The sequence below is a fragment of the Arvicola amphibius genome, chromosome 4 (assembly GCF_903992535.2).
Source record: "Arvicola amphibius chromosome 4, mArvAmp1.2, whole genome shotgun sequence".
Classification (NCBI taxonomy): Eukaryota; Metazoa; Chordata; class Mammalia; order Rodentia; family Cricetidae; genus Arvicola; species Arvicola amphibius.
Genome location: NC_052050.1, coordinates 100,418,233 through 100,431,993, shown reverse-complemented (window position 1 = coordinate 100,431,993; position 13,761 = coordinate 100,418,233). Strand labels below are relative to the sequence as shown.

Sequence of the window (13,761 nt, the reverse complement as noted above, 5' to 3'; positions counted from 1 at the left end):
GGTCCGACATTTATTCTGAGACACTGGCAGTGCCAACTGTAAAGAGACTTGCAGTTTGAGTCTGTCTTTCCGCAGGGTTTGGCACACAAGCAGTCTCAGGGAGGCAGTGTGTGAATCCCACAGGCTTTTAAGGTTCGTCCCTGTGTCAGGTTGCCTTGCACCTGATTAAACGTCTGAAAAATCTCAGAGGCTTTTTTTTGTGAGGAATTTATTCTCACCCGAGATCCACTATTAATCCCTTAATTTTGCAAGATGGTTGCCATGATAGTTTCTTATCAGGCAGCAGAAATCAGAGTTAGCCAGACCTTGTAACTCTGTGTGTGACAGATAAATTGGTTTGATAAGACAAGATTTTTCTCTAACGTTAAATTTAAAATTTTAAAATTTAAAGTAGAAATTGATAGCGACCTTGAAGCGTCGGCTGTGACTTCTGTGTAATCGCAGATGTGTACCACCGGATCCCAAACGGGGGTGTAGGACATATGAACCTGCTTTTGCTCCTATGTTTTCTGAGTCTCCTCTTCCTCACCTTGAACAAAATAGAAGAGTTTTCCTAGCTGGGAGCCAGGTGGTGAACTGACTGTGTGTGGGCTGGAGCAAGTTCAGGGCCTGTGGAAGGACCACGCATTTCAGCCAGTCCTCAGCATGTGTCATATGAGCACAGTGTGACAGATTTTCCAAGAGAATCCAGAAATCCAGGCATGCATTAATATATATATATATATATATATATTCATATAGAATATGAATTTAAAATGTTGGCAACAGATTTCAAATTTTGTAAACAGTGCGTGGGTCTAAGAGAACACATCTGCTAGCCAGACCTTGAGTTTGGCGTGTCTGGAGATCACCAATTAGCAGCCTCAGAAGCTGGGTGTCTGGGCAACAGCCGTACCCTGTGTCCGCCTCATGCTGTTGGCAGACTGTGTGATCATCAGAGACTACGGGGAGAAAGTGCTGGCCTTGCCAGCTTCATTTTATGCATTCTTCTCATTTACTGAGTCACTCCACTTGGAGAAACTTTCTAGAGACAAGATGTCTACATAGTGATCAACAACTTTTGGGCAGTCAGGTTTGCGCGTCTTTCCAGCCTGAGATGCTCAAAGGCTCCAAGGCAAAAGGTATTAGCTCTGTGACCTTGAACTCCAGTCCTGGAAATACTAGCTAACTCTTAGTATCACACCTTGGTTGAATAAAAAGCTGGTTAAGTTCAGCTTTTAGGAACTCGTCATAACTTAGGTAGCCACTGTTGCTAAGCTTTACAATTTCCTGTGGATGGGCCGAAATAAATGGGCACCGTTCTCAGTATTGTCTCTCCCCCAGGACACCCGAGTCTCCTACCAGCAAACATCCTTGGCTGGCTGCAGGCCAGCTATTCTCAGATGTCAGTGGGTCACAGGTCAATGCTGGATTCAACTGACTAGGCCCCACCTCCTGCTGATGTTGCTGGCCCTGCACAGGACAGCGAGCTAGATACCTCTCTTTACCTTGCATGACTTTCACTGTTGCAAGCACTCCTCCCTCCTCCCTCCTCCCTCTTCCCTCCTCCCTCCTCCCTCCTCCCTCCAACCTCTTTTCCAGGCAGTTCTCCTTAATTAGATTTGTCAGGCATTTACCTCTAAGAGGACAGTCTCTCAGGAAAAGTTAGGGGGACATGGGGTCTCTGGGCATGTGTTTTTCATTAGTGACAGAAGCTCTATAAATCAGTTTATTCAGGGATGGTCTCAGCTTAGCTAATTGCCATGACCTGAACTACTCTGACAGTGCTTCCGAGGGTCCTGAAGAGCTGGACTTTGATGGGGTGGGAAGCAGACAGTAGCTTTGCCCTAGAAAGGATGGCGTACAGGTCATATATCCTGGGGTAAGCTGACCCCTGAGAGATGAAGGAGACGGGCACTCAGAACAGCCCCCCTTCCAGGACAACGGTTGTCTAGTCCCACAGCTTTAATTCAGTCTGCTCTTTATATGCCTTCAAATTTACTTTTGCAGTGATGCGTGTGTGCTGTGGGACAATGATCTTGTACCCTGTAAAGATTTATCAGTTGTATTGCTTTAATAAAATGTTGATTGGCCAGTAGCCAGACAGGAAGTAGAGGCGGGGGATGAGAACAGGAGAATTCTGGGAAGAGGTAAAACAGTCTGCAGTAGACACAGAGGAAGCCAGACAGAGGAAGCAAGATGAAAATGCCTCACTGATAAAAAGTACCAAGTCATGTGGCTAACACAGACAAGAATAATAAACTAATTTAAGATGTAAGAATTAGTTAATAAGAAACCTGAGCTAATAGGCCAGCCAGTTTATAATTAATGTAGACCTCTGTGTGTTTCTTTGGGACTGAATGGCTGCAGGACCTGGTGGGACAGAGATCTCAGGCAACGGGTGTGTGTGTGTGTGTGTGTGTGTGTGTGTGTGTGTGTGTGTGTGTGTGTGTGTGTCTGTGTGTGCGTGCATGTGTGTATGTGTGTACATGCATGTATGTGTGTGCTTGCATGTGTGTGTATGTGTGTACATGTGTCTATGTGTGTGTGCATGTGTGTACGTGTGTGTGCATGTGAGTATGTGTGTATGTGTGTGTATTTGTGTGTATATGTGTGTGTGTTTGTGTATGTGTAGGCATTTGTATGTCAGCTGTGTAACTGGAGGCTAGAGGACAACGTTTGGGAGTTCATTCTCTTCCACTGGAGGAAAGGGTATGGAATTGATGTTATCAGGCTTGTGTGGCAAGAGCCTTTATGTACTGGGCTATCTCTTGCCATCTCCTTTTAAAATACAAACACCTACCATGTAGTCCATGGTGGCTTCCTGCTCCAGCTCTTTCTGATTCCATCCCCAAGTGCCAGGTGTGCAGACATGTGTCACCATGCTGTCGGACTGTTCAGCATGATTCACATTAAGATGATACTAACAGCCATCAGCCCCTGAGCAAACCCTTAAAAGATATCTTGCAAGTGCAGGATCCTGAGACAACAGCTGCCTGATCAGGTTGCTACAGTAGCTGGATATCAAACGTGCATGAGAATGTCTTGAAAGCTTTGACTACAAAGGCTGATTAACCGTCTAGTTCTCTGACATGGACAGTTTGCAATGGTGCAAGTCCAGATCCAAATTTTTTTGGGTCATCTTTAGCCCACTTAGGAGTCATTTATTGCCTTCCTGTATATTTGACCTAATATCTTTGTGGCCATTAGTTAAATCATTTGGAATGTACACAATAGCTTCTAGTAGTGAACAGGCTTAGAATGCCATCACATACCTGATGTCTCCACCAACATATTTGAAGAATGTTTTGATTTATGATTTCCTGTGTTCTTTTATTTAAAAGCTTCATGAAATTGTTTCCATGTTGGAAATAGAATCCGGAGTCACTTGAATCTGTTTCCTGGGGCAAGGTCACATGGTCTCATCTTTGGCTCCAGAATAAACTCTTTTCTCCCCTTTGAGGTGAAAGCTGTATTTTTGAATCAACAAGTCGAATCTATTTATTTTGTACTTCTTCATCATAAAATTGACACTCTAAGTTTTTACTAAGTAAATATGGAATGAAAGATTTATCTTAATAGATCCAAGGACTATTGACTTCTTGAGGCTCTTGGCTATTTGTCATGGGAAACCACTTATTAAAGTGTTTGCTGCAGGAAACTTTCTAAACTGTGTCAGCAGGTTGATTTACTCTGTGACCTTGGGTGCCATTCACTTCCCGGATCTGCTTCTGATTAATTTATATGTTTTAAATAGCTCTGCAAAGACCTCAGAAATCAGAACATAGCTAAAGGCGATCAATGGCATACAAAGGTTACTATTGAAATAATAGGAAAATGTTACTAACAGTTAACTTTAAAAACACAAAGAATCTAGTAGGGTTCTTGTTTCTTTTTCTTTTTTTATGAAACATTTTCAGCTCTTCAGGAAGAGCCTCTCTCCCGTGACCATTGTCTCCTGCTTGATTTGTAGTTATCTATTGCCACCAACAAATCATCCTGCAACTCGGCAGTGTGAAGCAGCAAGCCTGCATTGTTACAGAGTCCTGTATGGGGGTCTGGGTACATTTGCTGGGTTCTGCTGCCACTAAGGCTCCACCTGAGGCACTTTCTTACCCGAAAGCTCAGCAATGGACATCCTCTTCCTGGTCCACACACATGGCCATTGACAGGATGCAGTTCTTTCTGGGATGTTGGCCAGACTCTTCCGTCTGTTCCTTGCCTGGTTTGCTACCCCATAGGACAGTTTATTATATGACAGCTTTGTTTAGTTTTCTCCTAAGACAAAATCACTCTATATAGCCCCTGGCTGACCTGGAATGTGTCTGTGCCTTCTGAGCACTGGGATTAAAAGCATGTGCCACTGTATCCAGCTTGATGTGACAGCTTTTGACTAGGGAGCAGGGAAAGCAGAGGAAAGAAGATCACGGTCTTCTTTCAGCCTGTACTGATGGGCATTGTTGACTGTGTTCTATTTATTGGAAGCAGGTATGTCCATACTCAAGGTTACAAAGGCTGAGAATACTATCAGGTAGTACCTTTAGGGACTATCTTGGTCTTTCTATCACACACAGCAAGGACTGAATGAAAATGAGTCAAATCCTTCAGTAGAGCTTGCTGTCTGTCCTGAACAGTGAGGTGCACACCAGAGTCCCTGCCACTCCTTGCCTGCAGTGAGATCAGGTTGGTTGTGGATGGACTTAAAGGCCATGATAGCTCAAGGATTAATGGATTAACATGCAGGTACCCTTTGTTCTGCACATTTGGTGACTTTATAATGTGTTATATTTGTATATGTGTAACAACACAACAGTGTGTGGGGGGGTCTTTTGGTTTATTTTTTTATATAGTTTTGGTTCTACCTCATTTAAACTGAAATAAATAGAATTCCCATGTTCACTTTCACAGTGTGCTGTCACCAAGTTCACACTGCCTTTGAATTTTTAGCATTGACTTTTTTTCTTTTCTTTTTTTCCCTTTCATATTGATTCACTCATTTCAAGATTTCAAGACTTTGTTCCTGGCACTGCATCTCCCACCAGATAGCCAGAACTTTGAATGCCAAGTTTTATAATTAAAATTCTGTTGCATTCCCCCAAAACAGCACAAATGGTGCCATTAAGCCAGGAAGAAAAGATTCGTAAGCACTTTACCTGGTAATTTAAATATAACATTCTGGCAGCATTGGTTTGGGGTATTTTTAATTCCAATTAGAACACTATTACTGAACATTAATGTCTTCTGCACTGTGCTCCATTGTGGTCTCGGGTTCATTTTCGATGTCTAGCTTTTAAACAAACAGCTTGGGGACAGGGCTAGAGCAACGCATGTGGTTTCCTGTGGCCATTGGGAATCACCAGCTCTCTAGCATAATTAGTATAAATCAAAATCCTCTAGTCAGTGACAGGAAAACAGTATGTTTGGAGAGCATCTTATCCAAAAGGCCGACCTAATTTAAGAAAAGTATTACTTGCATGGTAACCTGGATGCCTTCACTGACAGATTTTCTTTCATCCCTCCCCTACCTTTTTTTTTTCTTAGAAAAGGAAAGGGAATGGAAAGGGCCATTCTACTTCATCCAAGGTGCAGACCCACAGTTTGGGCTGATGAAGGCCTGGTCCACTGGGGATTGTGACAGTGGCGGTGATGAATGGGAACAGGAGATCCGTCTCACTAAGCAAGCTGTTGAGGCCATCAACAAGCTGAACCCCAAACCCAAATTCTTTGTTCTTTGTGGCGACCTTATCCACGCCATGCCAGGTAAGCCTTGGGTTGTCATGGGTGATCTTTTCTTCTTCATCTGACCCTGACAGGTTATAGGCAGGAAAAGGAGATTTTCCTCCGGAGACAGCTCTGTCTGGTATTGTTCTTATTCTTGAAGGTGGATCTGGTATCATCGAATATCAGAAAATGTGTGCTCACTTTCTGTTTAGAACTTGGCAAAGTTAATCACAGTGATTAGGCCCAGTTACAATTCTGATGATCCAAACTTAATAGGAAAACCCCTCCCTCTCTGTCTCCTTGCTACATTTCCAAGGACAAACATTATAACTTCCAAACACTACGTCTGGAATTTTAACTCTACTCTGTCGTTCGAGCCCATAAGACTGTACAGTGACTGCACAGCTGAGAGACCAATTGACCAGTCCATGGGAAATGTCCACGTCCACGTCCCATTTCAGCACAGCTGCAGGAGCACCTGCCTTTCGGAAAAGTCACTCTCAAGTTTGTAAAACCTTGTGAAGCCATGATTCTTCCCTTCGAAATGGGATTCATTCCCAAAATGCCTCAGCAGCACCGTGGCATTCATTCTCTAACACCAGAGGCCGGAGGCCTTAGAGTGAGAACATTCACTCTTTGTTCTAGCAGTCAATTTTACATAGAGACAATCCCCCTAAACACACACACACACACACACACACACCTGACAGACAGGTCTAGGTGTGGGTGAAGTCCAGATTCAGGGACTTTTCGTAGCTTTATCTAATTGTTTGGAATGCCAGGTATTTCCCCTTGGATGCTGCTCTTTCCTGGATGGTGTCACCTGTTCTGGTGTGCCACTTTGTCAGGTTGTACCTGCCCTTTTTGTGGTTCTAAATGCGTGTGATGTGATTATCTTTGCCTGTGGCATTTCCCAAAGATGTCTGTAAAAACTAGAAACCTGGTGGAGATTGCCACCTTTTCCTTCTTCTCCTCACTGCTTCTTTGCCCCGAAGAATAAAAAAAATGTAAAGGTAGCTTACGTGAGTTCATTTATTCCATTTACCCTCAGATCAATTAGCCAGGTTTTCAACTGCTATGGCAAATCTTAGCTGGACCCTGTTGGGGTGCTAAGGCTGGTACTCAAGGCTCCCAATAATCTTTAACGGTGATCTGGTCCCTTCTTTAGTTGTCTTTCTTTTTAAATTTTTATGTTCTGTGTATGGGTGTTTTGCCTTCATGTGTGTATGTGCAGTGTGTGCAGTATCTGCGCAAACCAGAAGAGACATTAGATCCTCTCAAATCGGAGTTCCAGACTTTTGTGAGCTACCATGTGGGTGCTAGGAATTGAACCCAGGTCCTTTTCAAGAGCAGCAAGAGCGCTTAACCACAGAGCCATCTCGCTAACCCGACTTCCTTTGCTTTTTACACTCTTATTTCTCCCACAGGGGCTCAGAGGTTGTTATCTGAGTTTGATCTCTCTGTCTCTCAGCTGTGCTTCCCACTTACCTGACTCCATGTGCAGTCAGGCTCTCTAGGGAAGACACAAACAAAGTGGCCTGTCTTGGATAGCCCAGTCAGAGTCACAGACCACATTCATGTAACTCGCATGGGCCCAAAGCTAAATTGTGAGGTGAGTTCCACGACAGCCATGCTGTCTGAAGAATGGGATAGTTTCCCTGAAGAAAAGTAAGATGCTGGCCCTCGAGCATTTCTGCTTTGACCACGCTTTGCTCCCAGGAGAAGAAGGGGAGGGCAGGAGGGAAGAGAAGGGAGCAAGTGAGAAGGGCTCAGGAGGAAAAGGTGTTTGGATATTTCTGGAACTCTCTTCCTTCTCTCAGACACCCTCACTCAATATCCTTCTGTCTCAGAAAGGCCCTCAACCCAGTGATCAAATGTAAGCTAGGAGAAGGTGGCCCTTCCCATCAGAGGCCCTTTCCATGGCCTCTTCCCCTTCCCTGTCCCCAGCTCTGCTTACTATAACAGAGTGACTTGAAGATCGGGTAGCAGTCATGAGCAGTGACTGGGAGCGTCTGCACCTGTCTAACTGGACTTGTCTTAACTGCTCCAGAAGCCGAGACACTTTGCAAATAGCAGGGCACATTTCAGGTATCACAATCCCACTCCTACTGTCTGACCTGTGCATCCGAACTCAACCCAGAGTGAAGATGCACTGGGAAAGTGGCAGCCGGAACGGTTCTCTTTAACATTCATGGCGAACAACAAGCAGGGAATATTCTCAGGAGTGTCTTTGTCTCTGGTCGCTGGTGTCTTACACAAAGTTATGCGTGTGCCCATGGCTCCTCATCTGTCCTGGATTGGACCTGTAAAAACAGTGACAGGAAGAGGGAAGGGAAGCCTGGAGCCTGGGCCACCAGCTCCCTGCCCCTTTGTGGTGAGTAGGTGGGAGGAAGCAGTCCCCTCACCTCAGGCTCTCCGTTTTTGAGTCAAAAAACCACAGAAACAGCAAGAATGCAAAACCCCAACATGGCCTGGGGCTACATAGTAGTAAGAAAGCAGAGCTGAGTGATGGAGAGACTCGGACCCCATAACAGCTTCGGAGTCCCGGGATCCAGACACATGGAATGGGGACAGCAGCACCCTCCCTGTACAACAGAGGTGACCATCTGGGCAGCTCTACACAGTCCTTTGTTTTATAGTGAAGTTAGTACTTAGCCACTCATTGACTTGACCATTTTTGACGATTTATGGCCCGAGGTTCGCGCGTGTTAAGATACTACAATGCGGAAATAGCTATAGGCTTAGCTTCTGCCATAGCAAGGCAAGCTGAGGGGATGGCTTCATCAACCCAGCCCATCATCATTGTTGCCAAATGGTTTCTTCGCAGTTAGCTGATGTCTTCACTTCAGGGTGATAGGGCCCCATGTGCCATCAGCTTGGACCAAAGATCTGGTTCTGTTGATCCTTGAACATAGATACAAAATCTTTCTGTGCAGTGGCTTCAGGATATCATGAGGCTGCCTGGAATTATATAACATGTTCTCATGGATGTTTACCAACTTGTTCTGAATTATGTTAATATATTCAGTCACATTTCAAAATCAGATGTAAAATAAAAGCTTTTCTTGCAATTACATTGCTTCTTAAATAGAATACAGTGAACACAAATAAATGAAAAGATACATTTTTATGATCAGTCTTAACCGTTGGTCAGAGGAGCTTAACATGTGAGCCTGCAACCTCCTGTGCACACTTTATATCCAAGGTGACTGGATCGGAACTCAATCTCCTCTGAAGATCTGGGTTGTGCTGAGGGGTGTTAGCTCTGCCAGACAGAGGACTGTTTTGAATATTTTGTCAGAGATTGAATAGAATGTTTTAAAGCTAGTTACAATTCTTTTTACTATGTAGTAAGTTGCTTCCCTCACTTAACGCGTACACCAGGGCTGCCTAGAAAAGTAATTATTTGCTTTGACTGCTTAGCACATTGTTAATGACCAAATGCATATATTAATAAGCAGATAAAATCAGGAGGCATGCTTTTAATTCTACTATAAATAGTATCTTGGGTCAAGTAGATATTAACTCAAAATGAAGCAGAACAACTTTCCAAATAATGACTTTTTTAATGAAAATCATACCCTTTTCTATTGTAACTATCCACCATAACATTCATCCATCCACAAATATTCCCTGGGTGAAGAGTGTCAATGACAGCACTGGTCACTGTGGGTCTAACAATGGAAACGAGAAATCAAGTTGTGTCGCCACTGAGAGTTAACGGAAACAGATGCATAGGTGGTGGGAGGAGTCATTGTGCTAAGGCTCCAGCTTGGTTTTGGTCTTCATTTTACAGGTACTCTTATGATTTTTTAAGTGTTTTTTATTTTCTAATATAGCTTCTCTGCGAGATTAGCCACATTAAAAGTAGCAAATTAAGACCTTGTACGTGTTACTGAGACCATCGATTTCCAGCCCTTCAGCGCTCAAGCCCAGGGTGACTTTTCTAGGCCCTGCTGACACTGAGCCATCGACCCACTGACAGTGTCCCCAGGAGCCTTGTTAGATCCCAGCCGTTCTGAGCGGATGAGCAATTGGAATGTGATGATATAATTAGGAAGCAAAAGATTCCAGTGAGCCTCGTGTGTGCTACTGACACACACATGCATCCCTGTGTATTTGCATTGCTGTAACTCCATGAAATGGATAACAGGTCAATTCTTCATTTATATAAAATGTCTTGGAAGAGTTCTTGTATGCTAGTGCTTCATTTATATAAAATGTCTTGGAAGAGTTCTTGTATGCTAGCGCTGCCCGAGCAACTGTGGCATGCTTAAGTTTCTTGTGAGCGTCAGCCTCAGAAGCTTCCGTTCTGTAAAGGGAGGCAAGCCCATGCTCACTTCACTCATCCGAGCAGCTGAAGCAGGGCATGCTCACTCGGACGGGTCTGGAGGCACAAAAGCACAGCCTGAGTCTGCAGGGCTGTGCTCCTGGGAAGCTTCTCCCATCCAAAAGCTGCGTGATTTCTTGGCTTCTTGTGCATCTTCAAAGCCTGTAGTCTTTTGTCTTTTCTCCGGCCTCTGCTCCAGCCTCTGGGATTCTCCTTCTCCATCTGACTGCCCTCCGTCCCTCTGATACAGATGTGGATGATGACACCGTGCCTGCCTGATAACCTGGAGTAGTCTCTCGATCGGCAGAGTCTCCTCTGGGAGTCAGTGTGCCGGCATCTCAGAAAGGGCTTTCTCAGGCCACCACAGATGACCTGTGATGAGTGAAATTCGGGGTGTATGACTGGCCAGTGTCGGGGCCGCCAGCTCACCTGCTGTCAACAGCAATGCAAAACAGATGCGAGAGTTTTACTATTTCCATTTTTGCTGGCACGGTAACTGGCTCTGAGCGAGGATGTATGAGGCCTTCTCCCAAGGCCTCATAGCCTAAATGTAGTGGACTCGCTCCCTTCCCAGACCTCTTACACTTTGACGGTTGTGTTACTGTTAAAAATGTGGCTCAGGAAATGACTGGACCCCCCTTGAAATGGAGGACCTCTGCCCCTGGTAGATCCAGAGGGTCTTCATGAAGTCGCCAGATGAATCTGACCCACAATAAGGCTTGAGATGGGTGTGCTTACACCAGACTAGGATGCATAGGCCCAGTGTGTTCTCATATATTATATATAATACCTGTGTGCCTTCCAGGGGCCAGTGAGAATTCCCTTCAGATGTTACTAATGATGGTATTTTTAAGCAAGAAGAGAACTGCCACTCCTTTATACGTTTGCTCAGGTTTCCGAGGAAATGCTTTGAAGTGTGTAGGTTTTGTTTTTCTTCTTAAATACTCTGAGTAATTAAAGCAGGATGCTCTCCTATAGAAACGCCCACAGCAGCACATTGGCAAAGTGCCTTGGAGAGCAAGCACACCCATTTTCTTTAGCTGAATTTGTACGTGGATAGTCAGGACTGAGCTTCTTATTTGGATCACGTACTTGCACAAAACTCTATCTGTCATTCCAACACTGAAAATTAAGACTTTTCCTTATATTTAAATTTATTTGATATAACAAAACTGCCCTGAATTGACTGTTCCTTGTCTTCAGCTAATGGAACTTGCACATTTGTTGGTAGAAAATTCCCGGGCTGTGGTTCTCAAGCTCTCGCTTGGTTACTACATAGTCTGTCCTCTCTCTCCCCCTTCTAAAGTTTGTAAACTCTAGTTTTAAATGAGATGTAACCCAGAGGGTTTTGCATAAGAATTTATGGGTCTGCAGAATAGATGCTTACAACTTACAAGAACATCTCATCACTAGAAGCAAAGGCTTCTTTCTGGTTCTGAGGTGTGTGACTCCCTCCCCAAGTTAAGTTCTGCACATCTTTTACAAGGCAAACACTTACTAATTTCGAGATTGAAATGCTCTCCAATGTCTTAAAGTTCAAATTTTGGGACCATTTCTGTTGGGACCAAAGGGTCTCAATGTGGACCTGGAATTGCCCCAGAGATGACTGGGGGCACATTGGAGAAGGGGGTGGGGTTTGTCAGGGACAGCTGAGAATAAGCCACTAAGAAGGACATGTCTTCATGGTAGAGAGGGGCTAGGCTTCAGCAGAAATGGCTGCAGAGGCTGGAGAGGGCTACTCAGTGGCCAGGTACTGAGGAATGGGTGTCACCATGGAAGTGTGAATTAAAGATACCGATAAATGGAATTATGCTCTTCCTTCAGGTAAAAGGCCTGAACAGACCAAAAAAGTAAACTTTCTTTTGGCTTGGTAGCCTCCACCTTAAACTGGGTGCAAAAGTCTGGATAAAAGTTGTTGCCACCCAGTAAAAATCCAGACACTTTCCCCACATGGTGGCCCATACTTCTGTGAAGAATGAGTAAGTTGGGAAAGGGAGGCGTTGAGCAAGGATGGAGTATGTGGTGCCCTGGGCTCTAGGCAAGAAACAGAACCATTCGTCTTTCTGTTGCTTACACAGTCCAGGAAGTTGATGTTCATTTTTCTCAGGCCGGGCACACAAACAGTGAGAAACAAACAAACAGGCAGACTCTGGTGGAGAGAGTCTGATAAGCAAAGCCTCGGAGGCATAATTTAAAACCAAAACCGGGATTAAGGCTCAGGCCAGCAAAGGACCTTATCTCAGCCCCTAATACCACCAAGTTCACCTTCCCCAAAGCTTAGTTCTAAGGTCCTGGGGGCAGTGTGCACAGGAGGAGTGTGTGGGATTATTGACTGCTGGGCGTGGGGAGGGAATGCAGGTCATGTGAGCTTGTGTCTGCTTCCCAGGGGTCTTAGCAAGTGGCTGCTCATGGTAGGCACCCTATTACAAATTTCTAGAATAGATGAAATTTAATTTGACAAATCCATCCTCTATGCCTGTTCGGTACCAGACTATGGTCTAGAGCCGTCGGTGAAGGAAATGGGTGAACCTGCATTTTAGCTGGAAGTAAAGGTTATGTGTAGAGAGAGACCCCCCATCTGTGTGTGTGTGTGTGTGTGTGTATGATGTGTGCGCGTGTGTCACTTTACTCTCTTGAAGGATTCGAGCTAAAAAAGATCTGGGTCTCTTATTCACTTTCTAAATTGTGCAAGCAACATGTGATTGAAAGCCTTCATGTAGACGCAGCCATGACGCCTTCACTGTAGTTCAAAGCCTGTATACATACATGCACAACAACCTTCTTCAGAGTCTCAACACAGCCACACTCTACGCATTGTGCTGTGACTTACTTCTTCCCTCCCAATTGTCTGGACAATCCTGTGCTGATCTGCACAGATGGTGCCATACACTTCCCGGTTGTCAGCCTTCCCTTCTGGTCGTCCTGGTTGAGGTAATCTCCCTGAGATAACTGAGGGTGGGAGGTAATCCGAGGTGCTGCCTCAGTGCCTCGTAGGGTGCCCTCCTCACCAGCCACTCTGCTCTGTGCCTCTCTGGAGAACCAGCACTTTCTTTCCGTGTGGTCCCTGTTAGGCAGCCGACAGCCATGGTCCCTGTGACACGGGTAGATAAGCTGCTGCACCGCGCACTGCAGCCCAGAAAGTTTCCACTGTGTGGAAGCCATTGTGTCCATCATAGGTGGCTCCTTTTGTTTTTAAGAAACTCGGTTACTTCACATTTATTTCCTCCAGTGTGTAATTAGCCTTGTGGCTTTGCTATTTTTAAGTGCCTTCTCCAGAAGTACCAAGATTTAAAGACAGTTTACAGTACAGCTTCTTATACAGAAATGGGGATTTATTTGCTTGCAAGGGTGTGATACCTCAGTCAAAACATCACCAGGCTTGGGGATGGGGAATGAGTGGGGCTGTCTCCATTCAGTTCTATGCAAAAAAGCAGCCAGAGGGCAATCAGCTCAGCTCCTTGGCTCCCTCACGCCTTCACATCCATTATAAACCCCATGGAAGTATCTGTGCAATCAGGGACAATGCTCCCCTCTGCTAAGGCTGATTAAAAGAGGTTTGAACTAATCTACCTAATATTACTAATTAGGGGAACATGGGGCCTCAGCTGCATGGCTGTTTCTGATTAGGTGTGTGATTACTTCCACCACTGCCCTCATCTACCACATGTGCACATGGCTGCTGGCATGGTGTCAGCTCTGTTCCCTGTCAGGGCATCTTAACCCTGCCTGTG

The 13,761-nt window shown here is 44.9% G+C and overlaps 1 protein-coding gene across 1 annotated transcript in view; it reads left to right on the top strand.

Moving 5' to 3' along the window:
- Cpped1 (calcineurin like phosphoesterase domain containing 1) overlaps positions 1–13,761 on the top strand; it is a 109,705-nt gene that overhangs the window by 12,179 nt on the left and 83,765 nt on the right. The window contains exon 2 of the mRNA XM_038325959.1: positions 5,521–5,739. Coding sequence (XP_038181887.1) covers positions 5,521–5,739 — 219 coding nt within the window. The remainder of the gene's footprint in view (positions 1–5,520; positions 5,740–13,761) is intronic.